This window comes from Heterodontus francisci, chromosome 6 (assembly GCF_036365525.1).
Source record: "Heterodontus francisci isolate sHetFra1 chromosome 6, sHetFra1.hap1, whole genome shotgun sequence".
NCBI classification, from domain to species: Eukaryota; Metazoa; Chordata; class Chondrichthyes; order Heterodontiformes; family Heterodontidae; genus Heterodontus; species Heterodontus francisci.
The window spans coordinates 93,732,008-93,751,447 of NC_090376.1; the positions used below are offsets into that span (position 1 = coordinate 93,732,008).

The following is a 19,440-nucleotide window of genomic DNA, read 5'->3' on the forward strand; positions in this document are numbered from 1 at the left end:
GGAGTAAAACTGGCTGGCCTGTAGTTGCTGGGCTTATCTTTACACCCTTTTCTGAACAAGGATGTAACATTTGCAATTTTCCAGTCCTCTGGCATCACGCCCGAGTCTAAGGAAGACTGGAAAATTATGGCCAGTGCCTCTGCAATTTCCACCCTCACTTCCCTCAGTATCCTGGGATGCATCTCATCCGGTCCTGGTGCTTCATTAACTTTAAGTACAGATGGCCTATCTAATACCTCAGATCCCTGGCTAACTTGGATCTGCTGCTTTGATTCATTCTAGGCAGTACTAGTTTCCTGCAGTACAGAAATGCCCTATTTAGTATGAGACAACATCATAATATAAGTTTCTCATCAAAATATAGGCTGGCATAAAGAAGGTGCAAAGCATTCCTACTTCAGGCATTGTTATGAGATCACTTTTTTTTGTAAAGAAAACATATTTTACATGAGTTTTCATTGTTTTATAAACATTTTAATATAATGTGTCCCTCAGTCAGGTAATGTTTCCTGATATTATGATAAAACCATATCAGCTATTATACAAATTATTGCATAACTACTGTTTGATTGTGCACTCAATTCCTATTGGAATGTTTGTATCTAAAATTACATTTGGCATTATTGCAATAAACATGCAAAATCTATCATTATAGTTACTGATTTGGTAAAGAGTTGTTTAAGGTACGATGTCACTATGCTATTGTTTGCCTTTTTGTTGGATTACGCTCCCAATTTTTCCCCAAGCTGTCTGATCAATTCAGCAAGATCTTCTGTGTTTTGTGATTTCTCTTCAAGGAGTTCATATCGGAGACTAGAAATATCTTGTTTGATTTCCTTGAGTTCACCTTGAAAATAACAAGAAGTGAAAAGTGAACAAACTACATTGATAACAAAGACATTTTGCAACAGAATTGATTTTGAATGGAAGCTTTGGAGTTTAGATAATAAGAAGACAAGATAAATTCAATATTAAATAAAAATAGCCTCTGTTCAGGACTGTTCAGGCAAACATGCACTCAAGTTCTAAGAACAATACATTGATAACAGTTGTTCAATAAACTAACTGTACCCTGGTAACATAAAATAAGAGCCATTGCAATAATATACAATCTGCTCAACCATCTCTTTTAAACCAATCTATTAATTATTTTACTAGTCTCTCCTTTTACTACTGTAAATACTTTAACATCCAAACTTCTAGCACCTATCAACACCCCCCTCCCAAGAGATATTAATGTGGATATTGGTGTTTACACTATCTGCTATTTAAACAAAATATTTTAAGAGTAAAGGAGCTTTCTCCTCTCAAACTACTTGATTCTTTCTTCAGTTTTACAATAGAGATTTATTTTGTTCAAGGTTTTGGATGAATTTATCAAGGTGAATTTTTTAGTGCTGGGGAATAGGATATTTTTCTTTACTGAGTGTTAGCATTAAGTATTCCCAGGACAGGTATGACACTGTTAAATGCAGATAAAATCTCATTTTACTCTTTCCCGTCAATGTTCCTGAGTCCCAAACTCTGAATAGCACTCCGACCTGTGTCATTATGACACTTAACTACTTCTCACATTAGCCATCTTTTTGACTTCACTGACAACAATTTGCTGTGGGCATTTCTACCTCCAAGTTAGGAAATGGTGGCATAGTGGTAATGTCACTGGGTTAGTAATCCAGAGACCCAGCCTAATGCCCTGGGAACACAGGTTCAAATCCCAAATTCAATTAATTAATTAAGAAAATCTTGAATTGAAAGCTAGTCTCAGTAATGGTGCCAGGAAACTATCATTGATTGTCATAAAAACCCGTATATTTCACTAACGTGCTTTAGGGAAGGAAATCTGCTGTCCTTACATGGTCTGGCCTACCTGTCACGCCAGACCCACAGAAATGTAGTTGACTCTGATATGGCCCAGCAAGCCACCCAGCTGTCAAGAACAATTAGGGATGGGCTACAAATGCTGGCCTTGCCAGCAACGCCCATGAAATTTTTTTTTAAAAGTCAGAGAGTGAAAGGTTCAAGCCCCAGTGAGTGGACACTACTCGTCTTTAAATACTGGATTGGCATCCAGCATGTCACTCACAACTGGATGGAGTAACCAGTTTCTCAGTGGTAGTGCTCCTGCCTCGGAGTCAGTAGGATTGAGATTGGGCCCATTCAAGACAACCCTAGTGATCAGAGGCCAGAGTACCAGATCTGAACATTGGATTGACTTCCACTGTGTGTAATTGCATCTGCTCGGTATGTGGTGTGATCGACACACGACCCTTTCTCAATCATTACAAAGGATAGGTGGGGCTGTTTAGTCTTGGTTGCAGCTTACATAGGAAAAGGTACTCCAAGTACAAAGGTCAACAAGGAAAGCAATAGGAAGAGACCGAAGGTATTCTTTCCTAGTGAGTGGCTCAAAAATCTCATATGTGACTTGAGTTAGGACCTTAGGCGGCACACAATGGATGAATAGACTTTTTATCTACATCAGTAAATAGACTTCTCTTCCCAAGCTTTGGCCAGGAATTTCTTTGGATCTGCCCCCTCTCTGCTGCTGTAACGTCATCTTGTGTAGTGGAAACACTGTTTAAATGGGCAACTGCAGTTTCTCTCACACTTCTGGTAAAGTTATGGCAGCAAAGCAAGAACAACTGTCAATAAATTTTCAGTCTTTGTCTTTTTTAGCAACAATACAAAAAGGGGAACAAAATTATTTTTCAATTCAGCTAAAGCAAATGTTGTGGGGAGTGGAGAAATATCAAAATGTTGCAATTGGAGCATCCTGGGCTTGAGTCAAATTGTTGGAATGGACAATGTTTCCTTAAAGTGTCTCCAGAAAGCCTACCACTTTCACCAAGCTTTTAGTCACCCTCCCTAATATCCTATATGTGTCCAGTGTCAGTTATTTCATCATTACACTCCTGTGAAGCACCTTGAGATGGTTTACTACGTTAAAGATATATAAATACAAGTTGTTGTTGTACAGTAAAAGGCAATTTCTACCTGTGATGTACCTGACCTGGTAGCGTTTGATGCTGGAGTGATAGGAGTTTTTTATACCCATTTCTAAATGGAATCCTTACTCTATTTCAACAAATATAAATTTCTGGAAGACTGGGGACAGGATTTTGGGTTTTGCGTCAGGATCCCATCAAATGGGATCACGTCACCACACTGGGCTGAATTTTATGGACCCCCCTGAGACGGGGGTCAGGGACAGAGAGCCCATAGAATTGCGTGTGGGGGCAGGGGCGGAGGGCCCATCATCTCCCCATTGCCAAGAGATTTTGTCGGGGATGGGGTAGGTCAATGATGGTCTTTCCATCCAGAGGCCAATTGAGGCTCTTAAGTAGCCTATTAATGGCCACTTAAAAGCCTCTTCCTGCTGCCACTGGGATTTAATCAGTGGCAGGGGGTGCTTCTGTCACACAGAGGGGTCCTCCAGTAACACGAAGTGCCCTCCCTGTGGGCTTGGGGAGGGGTCGCTCCTCCGTGGGCAATCTGTGGCCCACAAGGACCCATGCTGAGAAAAACTCCACCTCCTTGGACACACTCCCCCTGCACTTAACATCCACCCTCCCACCACCCCGTCCCCCTCACCAGGGCCTTCCAGACTGGCCCCAGCGACCCCGCCGTACCTCCCTCTGGTCTGTGCTCGAGTGCTGGGCCTGGGTCCAAGGCCTCTGCAGTACCAGCAGTGGTCACCACTCCTGGTGGTGCTGCCAATACTGCTGAGCTTCTGGCCCTGTGATTGGCCAGTAGTTCTTGGAGGCAGGATCTCCTTCTTTAAAGGGACTGGGATCCCGGCACCTGGCACTTAAGTGCTGGAACAGCATAAAATCACATCAACGGGCTCAGAAATGCTGAGCTGAGGTTCCCTCCGCCTTTTATTTATTTTATTTTATTTAGAGATACAGCACTGAAACAGGCCCTTCGGCCCACCAAGTCTGTGCCGACCATCAACCACCCATTTATACTAATTCTACATTAATCCCATATTCCTACCACATCCCCACCTTCCCTCAATTCCCCTACTACCTACCTATACTAGGGGCAATTTATAATGGCCAATTTACCTATCAACCTGCATGTCTTTGGCTGTGGGAGGAAACCGGAGCACCCAGTAAAAACCCACGCAGTCACAGGGAGAACTTGCAAACTCCGTACAGGCAGTACCCAGAATCGAACCCGGTCGCTGGAGCTGTGAGGCTGTGGTGCTAACCGGTGCACCACTGGGAGCCCTGCTGGTGCCATAAAATCCATCCCACTGGGTGGAATTTTATGCTTCCCCCCACATCAGATTTGGAGGCGGGGAGAGCATATAATCAGCCACGTTCCTGCCTCCACCCAAATTAAGTCCGGGGTGGGAAGATCTGTGAACAGCCTTCCCACCCCGTCACCAATTGAGGCCCTTAAGTGGACAATTAATGCCCAATTAAAGGCCTCAACCTGCTGCCGCCGGTATTAGCCCTTGCGTGTTGCTTGCTGACTCCAAGAGGAGCCCCTCATTAAAAGGCCTTAGTGCCTGAACGAGAGACCCGGCATTGGGAAGAGGGAGGTCTGCCGAGAGCTACCCCACTGCCATTGCTGCTGACCCCCTACATCCCCCTTGCCTATGACCCCCACACCACAAAACCTCTCCCGCCCTGACTTACCTGTGGCCTGGTTCCAGTGCCTCCGGTAAGTGCTCTACCAGTGGCAGCCACCGCCTCCGTGGTGGTGCTGCTCAGTTAAGGATCTGCTGGCCTCTGATTGGCTGGCAGCTCTCAGCAGGTGGACCTTCCGTCACCGGGGTCCTCCATTCCAGGGATGGCCCGCCGCTGTCAACTTAAGTGCCTAATTGGCAAGTAATCTGGCAGGTCTTCCCAGAGGAGGTGGTGCGGGCTGTAACCAGCGCTTTAGCCGATGGTCAAGACCCCCGTCGCCAAGATAAAATTCACCCCACTGTGTGACAAATGATCACCAACAATGATTTTCCTCAAATTGGCCAATTCGTGGCCCGAGGGGAGCCAGAGGAGATCAGCGGGCTCTCAAAGCTGGAGGGCCAATAGGAGGCCCTCCAGCTTGGAAGAAGAAGCAGCCTGCAGTTCCGGTAAGAGGCTCTTCAACTTTTAAAAGTTTTAAATTCAAAAATGACCTCACCATCATGGACGGTGATCCCCTCCACAGGGCAGCCTGCAGCTGAGGAGGGCCTCAATGCCTGCCTGGAATGCTGGCAGCCCAGTTTGCCACTGGGAGGCCACCTCTAGGCAGCTGGCATGTTCATCACACCACGGGGAAACGGCAGGTCGACTGAAAAATACCATTCGGCCTCTGTTAATTGGCCTCAAGTAGCCATTTATCTACCTCAACTGGCTACATGCCACTTGAGAGTGAGTAGCCCTTCCCTACTCATCCTGCCTCAGGGAAAATCGCCCGGGGTGGGGCAGGATGGTGCTGGTAAGCCAGTATGCAGTTGGCGGCGCGAATATTCACACCTGCCTGCTTGGGTGGACACCCCCATCTGGGGGCAAAAATTCAGCCCTGGGTCATGTAACAGGATAGTGCACTGTCGTTCCACCTCTAGGGCCTTGGTTTAAATGGTTGATGAAATGAAGGTTTTCTCTCCCTGCTAATTCTAAAGGTCATACCCAAAATTATTTTGTGCAGCCTCAACCCCGTGGGAGCCAATCCACAGCACAGAATCTCTCTTAATTCTGCTCTGATTCAGTCACCAGCCTTCTTCACACAGGTAATTGGTTTGGGAAATATAAATGTCACACTGGTGCAGCAAATTTGTTGTGTCTAGGGCTTGTTATGACAGAGCTTTGCTCTACATCTAGCCATGCTGCACTTTACCTGACAGTGCTCAATTCTAATATTAAATATGGAAAAGTATTCCCTTCTTTCTTCAAACATATCCCATAGTACAATAAAATATACTCGAAAGAATTTTGAAAAAAATCATTTTAGAATTAAATAGCGATGTCATTTACCCACGCAAAGTCTTTGTTCTGCTTCCCACAGTCCATGTGGATAAATTTTGGATAAATTCAGCCTGTTCTATTTCACCGCATGACAGATGACATGTTCCATGACTTTTTTGTAACAAGGTTTCCAAGCAAAAATGTCTGAAGTGGAGCATGTCACTCAGAATAACAAATTGTAAAACTTTTTTTAGAGTAACAGATCAGAGACTGCTATTTGGCAAACAAGTACTCAGGGTCATGTGTCTCATTTGGAATTTTTCACTTGGAAGTTGATTGTTCAGTACAAAAACAGTAAGAATTATTGTTGCACTTTTGATGAAAAACTGAAATGTTTTGAGCTTAATTTTTCCAGAACAGAGCAGCTTGCCAAGATAAGCAGAAATTTTTAATGTATATGTATTATGAATATATCAACCGTTCCCATTATATGGTCATGCCTTTGACTTACCTTCATTGACTTCATCATTCTCCCTATCCATTTGTGCTTTCAGTACATATCTCTTGATGAGACGTTTCATTATTTTCTGCAGGTAAGAATTAAGGAGCCTGTTATTGAACTATGAACTGCTGGCATGTACTGCACAAGATAATCTGACAGCATAGCACCAAAACCTGGCAGATCATCATTGTAGTTAACTGACAAACATCCCAAGTTAGATTCTAAACACTGCATTTATAGGTTAGAACAGCGGGCGAAAAGAATACTGGCCGTATGCTCATTATAATATGCAGGGTGGCTGTCCCCACCCCCAAGTCACATGGCAACAGTGTTGCCTGTTTCTGCGCTGGAGCTGGCACCATTGTTAAAGGGCTGCCAGGTCTGCATTGACAGATGACAGTTGAGCCCATCCTCCCCCGCCCAAATGCAACAAAAAATTAAGTTTGACCCACTACCCCACACCACCTCCCCCCCTCGCCACAACTACACCTGTAAAGCCCTGATTACCACTTTTCCGTCCCAAATGCACTAAGTGCAGATTTGATCCCTTTCACACCCTCCCAACTGACCCAAGTGCAAAGTTCAACCTTCCCCCCCTTCCCCCACTACACTGACAATGCAGAGTTGAGCCCTTGTTCCCACCCCCCCCACAAATGCAGAGCTCCCCTTTCTCCACCTCAGTGGCGCCAGCTTTTCCTGGACAGGAAAGTGAAGGCACGGGAATGCCGCACGTCGCTCGGAAAATCTGGAACTGCCAGTAAGATCACTCTGGTTTCCATTTAAATAGGTGATTTTAATATTCAAATCCGGGTCCTTCCACAGAGCTGTGGATGTGCCGTCAAGGAGCTTCCACACCACCCAGAAGATCAGGCGCGGCATTCCTGGCGTTGGGCTCCATGGCGGGTCGCTGCCACTCCACAGTTGCAGCAGTGTGTACCATCTACAAGATGCACTGCAGCAACGAACCAAGGCTCCTTAGAGAGCACCTTTCAAATCCGCAACCTCTACCATTTAGAAGGACAAGGGCAGCATTTGCATGGGAACACCACCATCTGCAAGTTCCCCTCCAAGCCACACACAATCCTGACTTAGAACTATTCCTACTGTTCCTTGGAATGTTTCTTCACTGTCACTGGGTCAAAACCCTTGAACTCCCTTCCTAACAGCACAGTGGGTGTACCTAGACCACATGGACTACAGCGGTTCAAGAAGGTGGCTCATCGTCAACTTCTCAAGGGCAATTAGGGATGGGCAATAAATGCTGGTCTGGCCAGCAATGCCCACATCCCATGAAGGAATAAAAAAAATTGTCTGGACATGCCAGCACAGCAGGTGTTGGCACATGTCCTTCCTTTTCTCTTTCTGATTGTAGCAGAGTTCAACAGGCAAGTGTGGATTCCTAAGAGGAATCCTCAGTCAAGTGGGAAGGTGATCGTCCTTGTCTCTGAGCAGCCAGTCTTTAAATTGTGGTGCAGAGGAAAACAGTGGGAGTGGTGAGGGGGGGGGGGGAGGTGGGGTGGGGGGATGGTGGACAATTGACACAGAAAAGGCATCATGGCAGATGCCAGGAAAACAGGCATCAACTTGCATGATGTTCTACTAGTCAACACACAATAGTTGTACATCAATGGCGTAAAACTCTTTCTGATTCATGATACATTGCGTAAGATTGATCAGGGCCAGTATGGTCCCCAAGACTATTTTTGATTGCCCAAGGGCCAAGGAAGAATTTTTCAGATTCCCTCATTGCAATCCCCAACCCTCGCAACTGGCCTGATTTTCTACCTGTCTTTTTGCCTCTCTCAGGAGATCATGGCACAGATTTTCATTCATTGCTGAGAGCAGGGATGTCAATGAGCGTAATTTGAAGATCGTGTTCTCAGAGGTTGGCACCAGGTCCTGCTGCACCTGGAACACGATCCTATTTCTAAACCCAGCATTGTTGGGTTTGTATTAGTAGCATTGTAGGGGTTCTAGAAAAAGTCTTAGACTCGGGTAAAGGTTAACTAACAACTCTCCGCAAGCCACCTAAGCTAGCATCCTTTGTGCTGCTATATCTTCTTCTTCTCAAGCCTATCTCATGTGACTGTTACATCATTGCTTGTACAGTGGGAGGGGCCTCTCTCACTGTCTTTGGCATTAGTCTTTTACATTCTTATACTACACAATGGGTCAGGTGCCCACGTCCAATTAATTGCTGGCTGAGCTCATTAAAGAGCTCATTAACAGGCTTGTCAGGAACAGGAAACTATTTTTAAATGCTGGGAATGGGGAAAACTCCAGGGGAAGAACACAGCAGGGTAGTAAGGATGTGAACATTGTGGAGATAGATAAGGGCAATGGAAATGGTTGTTTAATTTAAAGAAGAGGCAGCAAATGAAGCTTAGCTGCCTCAGTTGTGTCTCACTGAGGATGTTGTTGCAAATGGAGGAGTTAAATGTTACACTGGAAATTGACATGACACCAGATAGGGAAGTGAGCCCACTGGCATCATTGTGGCACCTGTGGTTGGTAGGGCAAGGCCTGGTGAGTGTTTAAGGCCCAGCTGACCAATGTCTGATGGGAAAAGGCAACTCTGACATTGGACAGAGCAGCCAGGATGAGCTGCGGCAGATGCAATCTCTTGGTCAGCAGGAGGCCAGAGAAGCACAGTGGGGGGCTGCAAGGGGATGAAGGCACTACCCAAGACATCAGGTCTACAGCCCAAGAGTCAGCTACTTGCAAATAACAGAGAGCCAGTGCCATAGGATGCTGCGCCTATCCAGGCAGATGGTCTCGGTTCTGTGTGCTCTGATCCGCCATGTCAGTCCCCTACCTGCAGCGGTCTTAGGAACCCTGAATGTCTATGGAACCAGGTCGTTCCAGGGATCAGCTGTGGACCTAGGTGGCATCTCTCAGTCGGCATCTCATTAGGGCATCAAGCAGGTCATAGATGCCTTTTCAGGAGGGCAAGGACTAACACCCACTTTGACACAGATGGACCTACACTGGCACAGAGGCCATCAATGGATTCCTTCAAGTGTAGGGTATCACTGATTGCGCCCATGTGGCTATCAAGGCACCCAGCAACCAGCCAGTGAGATTAATCAACAGGGAGGGCTTCCACTCCCTCAACGTTCAACCAGTCTGCAACCACAACAAGAGCTTCCTCCAAGTGTGCACTTGCTTTCCTGGCAGCTGCCATGACTTCATCATCTGCCAGTCCAGGCTGCCTTGGTTCTTCACTCTATCCCCCAAAAGTGCACGGCTGGTTCCAAGGGAAATCCCTTGACGAGATGGCTACTGACCCCTCTATGGCCGCTCCAGACAGAGTCACAGAGGTGATTCAACCAATGCCACCTACTCAGCAGACCAACCTTTGAGCAAGCCATCACGTTTGTGAAGATGTGATTCTAGTGCCTGGGTCAGTTGGGTCCACCCTCCAACACCCTCCTGCAAGGGTCTCGGTCACTGTTGTGGTCTACTGCACTCTCCATAACATGGCCCTCTAGACAGGTGTGATATTTAAGGACAGTGAGGGCCTGGAAGGAGACAGCTCATTGGGGGAGGAGCAGGAGGTAAGAGAGGAGGAGGAGGGGGCGGAGGGAAATAACACTGAAAAGAGAGATGCCCCTGCTGCACGATGAGGTGGACTCCTCCTGTGACTCTCCGGGAAGAGGACCTCCCTCCTCTCTCTCATGGCCTGCAGCATTAGATCCAGGTGAGCATTGATGAGGCAATGGTCTGCCCTACTCCTACTGCCAGGCCTCCAGCTCCCCTGTGAGAGCTCACTTCCCTCTGGTGCTGTGGAAGGCAGATCTCTCCCTCAGTGATGGCTGTCATGGAAGTCTACATGAGTCCCACACTTGATCTGACCCACTGCCATTTTCAATCCCACTGGCTCTAAGAGGACAGGAAACCTGTCTCCATATCAATTATGTCTTTCCCACTTGAAAATTGCAATCTGAATCAACTTCCCAGAGGAGGCAGGTTTCAAACCAAAAACCTGTTTCCCACCTCCACTTTGAAAATCCGGCCCCACATGTCTCTGGGTGGGTACGGAGTACCTGCATTGTGATACAGCAGCAGCAATTACAAGCATTTCCAAATCCAGTTGAAAAACCCATAGCAAGAAAAATGTCTCCAAAAGCTCTACATACAGGAGCAGGCTCAAGAACAGGATAGATGTCTTCCAACAAGGGTAAAAGGTAGGGGAGCAAAAGGTAGGCTGAGGGGGGACCTGATTGAGGCATACAAAATTATGAGGGGCATTGATAGGATAGATAGAAAGAAACTTTTTCCCTTAGTGGAGGGGTCAATAACCAGGGGGCATAGATTTAAGGCAAGTGTCAGGAAGTTTAGAGGGGATTTGAGGAAAGGTTTTTTCTCCCAGAGGGTGGTTGGAATCTGGAACACACTGCTTGATGGGGTGGTAGAGGCAGGAACCCTCACAACATTTAAGAAGTATTTGGATGAACACTTGAAACGCCATAGCATACAAGGCTACGGGCCAAGTGCTGGAAAATGGGATTAGAATAAATAGGTACTTGATGCCCGGCACAGACACAATGGGCCGGAGGGCCTGTTTCTGTGCTGTATAATTCTATGACTATGATTCTATGGCTCAAAGCCAGGGCTTCTTGGTTGATGAGGGAGATAGAGAATATGATGAAACAAAAAAAGAGGGTGTATAATGCATGTCAGGTGAATTCTTCAAGTGAGAACCAGGCCAAATATAATAAGTTGAGAGGGGAAGTGAAGAAGAAAATAAGACTGGCAAACAGAGAATATGAGAATAGAATGGTAGTTAACATAAAAGGGAACCCAAAACTCTTTTACTGGCATGTAAATAGTATGTGAGTAGTGAGAGGCGGGGTGGGTCCTCTTTGAGACAAAAAGGGTGATGTATGCCTAGAGATGCAGGGCAGGGCTAGAATACTTAATGAGTACTTTTAAATATGAAATTGGTGTTGGAGAAATCATTCTACAATTTTAGAGAACCATCTTTACTGTATTAGGAGTTATGGTTGATTGTGCATAACTGCGTTCTGAAGCAGGTCTGCAACATAAAGACAGTGTAAAAAATAACCAGACCAGTCAACTAATTGTTCTTCCTGCATTTGAAGCAGATCAACAATAGGGATTGGAAATTTTAAAACCCTATAAAGTAGGCAATTTTGTTGCAATTTCTCAAGATAATCTTATATAACTACACTAAAATGTAACAACTCATTGGAAAAGATTCAGGTTCAAAGTGAACAAAAGGGGAGAGAGCGCAGGGAAGAACAACACTTTCCTAAAAATGTAATGCATCCACCATTAAATAGTGGGTTTAAAAAGGCTTTGAAGCAAACTACATTATATTTTTCTAACGGTCTGAAGGTGATCTCAAAATCATTAAATTGAAAAAAGATCTACAGCCTTTCTCATTTCTTTTTCAATTCACACTTTGGAATAAAGCCACTTCCACCTGTTGTACAATTAGGCCCCAGATCATGGTAACCTAGCATGCTCACTTTGCAACAAGGTTAGACAGACTTCTTATTACAGAATGTCTTCTAATAGAATTAGTTGTGTAATGTCCGGGACCTGTAGTGTTCTGAAGCTCATGTCATTTACTTTGCAGAGCAGATTTCACAACAATGGCAGCCACGGAGAAAAATCGTGCATTTGCTTGAAAGTTGTGACTTTTATTTCTGGCTCCAGAATTTACCAATGGCTGGAGAAACCAAATACATGCCAAACTACACTACTGACCTAGTAGGCAAGCTGAACACTTAGTCTGCTTCCAGTTGCATACGGCTAGAGGCAGCAATATTGGCAGCGTTTATATTTACCAAAAGCACTGCTCCAGAGGAGCCTGGGAAAACCAACTCTTGGGATGTTACTCCACAAGCAACCCTCCTTTATATTACAGTTCTGACATCAATATTAAGGAGGTACTAGATGTACTACTGTTTCAATGTATGAAATATTGTAATTTTTCCTTGTGATCAAAATGAATGTATATAGGAAGATGGGTCACACAATTCATAGTGAGACAGGCCCTAAGCAGTGGGGGTGGGGAGCGTAGGGTGGAGGTGTTATGGATGGGAAAACCAGAAGTATGGTTTCCCCTACTGTCCTGCAGACTAGGTTTAAAAGAAGAATTCTCCAGGTTTCCTGGCCAGCAGCCTACAGCACCAGCGTGCAGCAGAGAACCAGGTAAGTCTCGTGCTGGGTGGGGTTGGGGGTGGAAGGGAGAAATCATGGTGGAGCGGGAGAGATCACAGGGTGGGTAGAGCGCAGTTGAAGGGGTGAGATGGTGGTTGTGGGGTGTGTGATCACATGGGGTAGGGGGACAATCAGAGATCAGAGGGGGGGATTGTGGCTGATTGGTCCTGGTCAGCGTTTGCGAGGGATCATGGGGGAGGAGCTGAGAGGTTGAAAATCATGAAGATGAGGAGTTGGATAGATTGTCAAGGGGATTATAGCCTAGTTCATTGGGCCGAGAGAAACATTCCTACTCCTGGTCCACAAGCAGTGTTCTAAAGGCACAACTTATGGATCTAGCCCTTCTTGCTCCTTTTACCTGGCAGCCTTCCAGAGGCTCCTCATGAATACTTGAAGAGGAAAAATTTGCAAGACAATGAGGAAAGTGCAGGGGAGTGGAACTAATTGAATAGCTCTTTCAAAGAGCTGGCACAGGCATGATGGGCCGAATGACATCATTCTTCAATTCTATGATTACACCAATGACTAAACTTCAAAATAAATTAATTAGCTGTAAAGCATTTTGGGATATCCTGAGGTCTTGTAAAGTGCTATATAAATGCAAATTCAATCATTCTTTCTCTTTAGATAGGCAAAGATAATTGCTCTTTCAGTACAGTTGGATTGGGTTACTAAGAAAATTCATATTTTTATTTGTGTATATAAAAATGAACAATCAAATGTATAAAAAAGTTTAATCAAAAAGAACTTCAATAATGTTATGTCTCAAATGTAAGGATAATGCTTCATTGTAAACACAGCTTCCCTGCTATTTAATATTCAAATAGCTTTACTGACTATATTTATGCCTTTGATATTGTCAGACAAAAGATGACACTATCTGCACCGAGTGATTGGAGAATTATCATAAAATTGTAAATGACTTTTTTCTGCAAAGGAAAAGACCATTTACATGTTTCTAAATCAGCTACATGAATACAAGACAATAGGTTAAACAAGGGGTGGACTTGTTCTGCAACTCATGTAGAAACATTTCTAATTTGAATAGGAGGAATTTGTGCTCTTCCAAGGACTGGTTAATTAGGATAATCTTTTTTAAATGAGTGCTGGCTATAGGCATTGTTATAATCTATGTTTTTTTCTTTAGTGACGTAGCCAGTCATGAAAGGCTGTCACTTTTAGATGATGTGCTGATTTTAAAAAAAATTGTGCCTAAAGACATAGGGAGAGATCCTGATGCACTTTTTTAGTGGCATGCAGTGGTTCAAGTGGAATTCATTAGGACAGAGTGCTCACTGTCCAACAGTGACTCTACCTGAATAACCTTTGACCCTCATCTCCCGAGATAGTTGACTCATTCAATCAGTACTTATCACTATCAAATATAATATGAATATTTGGTGCATGCAGCTTATGCATTAGCAATTCTGAATCAGTGGTCAGTATGTGAATCTGCATGAAATGATTGGAGTAAGGTTGTTTATACTGCTGATTCACAACAAGGTATTCCTATCATTGAAGTGCGCATGCAATATTGCTAACGTGCAAAATGAAAAGAAATCTTTCATTAATATAGTGGAAAGAACAGAATGGATGTACTAAGCAGAATGCACTAGGTATAGCAGCACCAATGGGTCTTATTTATATTTTATATTACTCCAAATTGGTTTATCTAGCAGTGATTTTACTTTACACAAGGGTGAATTTGGAGGGCAGATTTCAGCAAATCTATTCCGTCTTTTGGTGGTTTTATTTAAGTTTCTGTGGGTTTGCCTAGACACTGATGATTACTTCTTAATCACTCATGCAGTATATTATGAACTCTGCTGTGTTGGGCATGTAACGAAACCAGTAATGAAACAAATAATAAAAATATACTGCTTCTCACTGCATTTTCACTTGTGTTTCGCTGTTCTCTCCCTTTACAAGAGAACTTTTAACAGAGGGAGCAGACATGTGCTTCGTCCACCTGCCCCCTCCAACTCAAAGGCATTTATAAAGGCATATCTGGCAGGTTCCAGGGATCTCTGGAAATCCTGTCAGCTCCACCACTTTATGACCAGCAGTGAGCACTGCATGAAGCAGGCGTTATTTGCTGTACTAGGGTCAGAATAACATATTCAACTAGCAAACAATCCATGAGTGATTGATCATGACTTCAATATGGGACCCCCTTAAGAGAGCAGAAACCAATAAGATTGGATCCAATACAGTTTCTTCCTAACTGGCCTGTTACCACCCACCTCCCCAACACGGCACCAAGACATTACTCCAAAATCCAATGTGAGGTTGATGCTTTAGTAAATGCTAATATTGTCGTGACTATCTTCCCCAATATGTAAATGATTCTCATCCCCAGGAATTGGTGCCATTGGAATTTTTGGATTTAAATATATTTGTAGATAATTGTAAGATTTGTAACACTCAGAAGGGCACCCCCCATCCCAGCATTTACTGGACTACTGGACTTTACCTACCTGGTACCTTGTTGGTGGATTCCTTATGTTATGTAAACTGTGATCTTCAGTACTTCGAATACTTGAATGTTTGCTGTGCCTGAGCTGAGAGAACGAATAAAACAGTTTGAAAATGGCAGCATATCGCTCTGAGGCCTCACTATTTCAATTTGATCAACAAATCTATTTTAGGCCCTTGAATATTCATCACATGATAACACAAACTGGATGAAGGTATTGTACACATCTTTTCCAAAATAAATTTTAATAGTCCCAAGGTAGTGAAATTGTCACTCATTCTGCCTACAATCCTAAAATAATGCATGCTATTTTAAGAACTAAACACATCACAGTCTACTGATCATGGAACTGACTTTTCTACAGTTAAGATAAAAGCATCTTTTTATTCCATTTTTTATTTTATCTAGGGACATGGATAATACTGGTGAGGCTGTGTTTATTGCCCACCTCTAGTTGCCTTCATCTTGAACTGCTGCAGTCCTTGTGGTGATGGTGCTCCTACAATGATGTTAACTAGGGATATTGATCCTATGATTATGAAAGAGCACTGATATAAGTCCAAGCTAGGAAGCTATGTGAATTGGAAAGGAACTCGGTGGTGATGGTGTTCTTTATGACTCCTCTGGTCCTTCTCAGTAAAACAGGTTATCGGGGAATAAGGTACATTCCTCATTTGATGATAAAAGGAGAGTCATTGGTGAAGAATTGAAGATGATTGCATCAGGTATGTTTCCAAGAGGACTTTGTGCAGCAATCTCCCTGGGCTTCAATGTCTGGCTTGCATCAATCAGTCATTTTCCACTCTATCAGGTATGACTCCAGCCACTGGAGGGTTTTCCTCTTAACCCTCAATAACTTCAGTTTTTGCTAGGACGGTCATAGTTTCAACATCGAGTTCAGCTACTCTCACCTCTCCACTGACATTCTGTTCTTTTATCCATGTCTAGATCAAATGGTTTAGTCAGAATGCAAGCTAAGTGTCAGTGAGCAGGTCGTTGAAATGTAGATAGAGCATACTGTCAAAGTAATACTGGAACAGGTTGGATAGGGGAACAGTTAGGTCTGGTGCACAGATCTTCAGTTGTGATGTTTTCAGGGCCCATAGTCATTGCCATGATCAGTGTACTCAACTAATTCTTAACGTCAAGCTGGATTTTGTGCATGAGGTGGGGCTCCCAGCGCCAGGCCGAAAAGGTGGCGGGAGCCCCGCCTCTGCATTTTTTCAGCCTCCCCGAGCGATCCTCCAGTCTTTTAGGGTGAAAATTCAAGGAGGCGGGATAGGGATCCTGCCCCCAAGGGCTGCGGGCAATCACAGGGCCAGCAGCTGAGCAGTATCAGCAGCGCTATCAGGAGCGGTGGCTACTGCCGGTACTGCAGAAGTCTCGGACCCAGGTCCAGCGCTGGAGCCCCAAAGAAGAGGTAAGTGAGACGGGGTTGTCAGTCCGATGGCCCCGGAGAAGGGGGCGGTGGATATTCAGTCCACAAAGTGCCCACAGAGGAGGGCCCCCTCACCAAGCCCACAGGGAAGGCACCCCGCCACTGGTAAGATCCCAGCGGCAGTGGGAAGAGGCTCTTAAGTGGCCGTTAATGGGCATTAAGTGGCAACCGCTGCCGATCCGATTCTCTGGCCACCACCACCACCTCCCCCACCCACCCCACCCCACCCCATGAAACCTGTTGTCGGATTGAGAACAACAACCAATCCTTTGTCTTTGCAAGAACTCTGCGGTAGTCACTCATACCAATGCTGTCATGGACAGACATGTCTGTGACAGGTAGGTTCATGAGGATGATGTCAAGTATGTTGCTTCACTGTGTTGGTTCCCTCACCACCTAACACAAACCACTCTGAGATCTATGTAAAAACAATCTGGTGTGAAAGGTTTCTCCTCAGCTCTTGCTTAACTTCACAATAGGCTATTGCAGAAAATACGGAAGTATGGGGTTGAAGGTGATTTAGAGCTTTGGATCAGAAATTGGCTAGCTGAAAGAAGACAGAGGGTGGTGGTTGATGGCAAATGTTCATCCTGGAGTTTAGTTACTAGTGGTGTACCGCAAGGTTCTGTTTTGGGGCCACTGCTGTTTGTCATTTTTATAAATGACCTGAATGAGGGTGTAGAAGGGTGGGTTAGTAAATTTGCGGATGACACGAAGGTCGGTGGAGTTGTGGATAGTGTCGAAGGGTGTTGTAGGGTACAGAGGGACATAGATAGGCTGCAGAGCTGGGCTGTGAGATGGCAAATGGAGTTTAATGCGGAGAAGTGTGAGGTGATTCACTTTGGAAGGAGTAACAGCAATGCAGAGTACTGGGCTAATGGGAAGATTCTTGGTAGTGTAGATGAGCAGAGAGATCTTGGTGTCCAGGTACATAAATCCCTGAAAGTTGCTACCCAGGTTAATAGGGCTGTTAAGAAGGCATATGGTGTGCTAGCTTTTATTAGTAGGGGGATCGAGTTTCGGAGCCACGAGGTCATGATGCAGCTGTACAAAACTCTGGTGAGGCCGCACCTTGAGTATTGCGTGCAGTTCTGGTCACCGCATTATAGGAAGGATGTGGAAGCTTTGGAAAGGGTGCAGAGGAGATTTACTAGGATGTTGCCTGGTATGGAAGGAAGTTCTTACGAGGAAAGGCTGAGGGACTTGGGGTTGTTTTCGTTAGAGAGTAGGAGGAGGAGAGGTGACTTAATAGAGACATACAAGATAATCAGAGGGTTAGATAGGGTGGATAGTGAGAGTCTTTTTCCTCGGATGATGATGGCAAACACGAGGGGACATAGCTTTAAGTTGAGGGGTGAAAGATATAGGACAGATGTCAGAGGTAGTTTCTTTACGCAGAGAGTAGTAGGGGCATGGAACGCCCTGCCTGCAACAGTAGTAGACTCGCCAACTTTAAGGGCATTTAAGTGGTCATTGGATAGACAATTGGATGAAAATGGAATAGTGTAGGTCAGATGGTCGGCGCAACATCGAGGGCCGAAGGGCCTGTACTGCGCTGTAATGTTCTAATGTTCTAATGTTCTAATATTCCCATTTCATTAAGCATTTGCTCATTTAATCTTAACATACTATTTGGCTGTAGCTGTTTCACTTTGTGTTCAATATTTGGAGCTACTGCATATTTATTTTTGCTTATTGTTTGGGATGCACACACTGAATGATAAATTACCCACTTCTCTTTTACTATGTGCATAATATTCAAATATTCTTCACAAAAAAAATCTGCTGAGTAAATTAATTACTAAAACTTTACCTTTTCCATTTCTGCATTTTCCTGATATTGTCCTTTTCTGCACCTCAAAAAGCGGGTCAGCAATTTTTTAATTCTCAGCAGGAGATAGAAGAAGGACTTCGGGCTCGGCACCAAGTTAAATGGCACTGCAAGTGTCCGTCCTTCTTCAAAATAGGAAATCCATAGTTTGGCTCTGGCAAACTTCCATTCCACATCAGCATCATTCTACAAGATCAGGAATATATGAGGTTTATAACAAAGGAATAGAAAAGCACTAGCATCCAACTGTGTGAAGTGGATAGGTGTGTCTTATAGACAACTTAAATGCAAAAACCTGAGGCCAAGACGTTTGCAATGACCAATTAACATTTTTGTATAGTTTCCAGACCAAACAAATGGTGTTACTATTAAGTCATTATTACTATTAAGTCATTTTCTACATGCAAAGTTAACAATAATGATTAGAGTCTACTTCGACATTCAAGGTTACCATGACTGGAGTCTCAAAAGGTATACAAGATAAATCAAAAGCAATTTCTGGAATTAGTATTAGTAACAGTAATTCACAGTGACAGTAAATCTCCTGTGGTGTTGAGAATGAATGTGTGTTTTCTTCCATTTTTCGTTTCCACAACTAATGAGATGCTCTTATCATGACATTTAATTCTGCATGGTGTAGGAGTGTCAAGAAAACACTATATGCCAAATGAGAAATATGAATTAATCAGTTGGAAGCTTACATTGACATTTAATGGAGAAAATCCTACAGGTAACTTTTAAAAAACTGGCAGCCAAGATGGCCACCGGAATTTGCATCTGAAACACCTTTGCACATTCCAAGGCCCAACGGAACCAGATGTCTGAGAAGCTCTGGACCCAGAACAATGGCTTTCTCTAAGTAACTGAATTACCTAGGATTGCTTCAATAGCACGACAGTCAAGGCAGTCCTGACACATTGGGCTGAATTTTACAGCCCCCCTCAACGTCAGGGGTCGTGGCGGGGGGGGGGGGGGGGGGGGGGGGAACTGGAAAACGCCTCTGGCAGAGGCCCGCCACAGGCCTCAATGTTGGGAAGGCCTGGCCCAATATTGCCAGCGGCGGTGAGGCCTCTTGACAGCGCCCTCGCCACTTGGCAACAG

At 44.5% G+C, this 19,440-nt stretch overlaps 1 protein-coding gene across 2 annotated transcripts in view; it reads right to left on the reverse strand.

The window, feature by feature from the left end:
* Positions 1 to 494: 494 nt before the first annotated feature.
* LOC137371444 (short transient receptor potential channel 6-like) overlaps positions 495 to 19,440 on the reverse strand; it is a 204,424-nt gene continuing 185,478 nt past the window's right edge. For both annotated transcript variants that reach the window (XM_068034060.1, XM_068034059.1), the window contains exons 9-12: positions 18,322 to 18,525; positions 15,072 to 15,155; positions 6,412 to 6,487; positions 495 to 847 (exon numbers count right to left, since the gene is read on the reverse strand). In XM_068034060.1, coding sequence (XP_067890161.1) covers positions 723 to 847; positions 6,412 to 6,487; positions 15,072 to 15,155; positions 18,322 to 18,525 — 489 coding nt within the window. In that variant the 3' untranslated portion in view covers positions 495 to 722. The remainder of the gene's footprint in view (positions 848 to 6,411; positions 6,488 to 15,071; positions 15,156 to 18,321; positions 18,526 to 19,440) is intronic.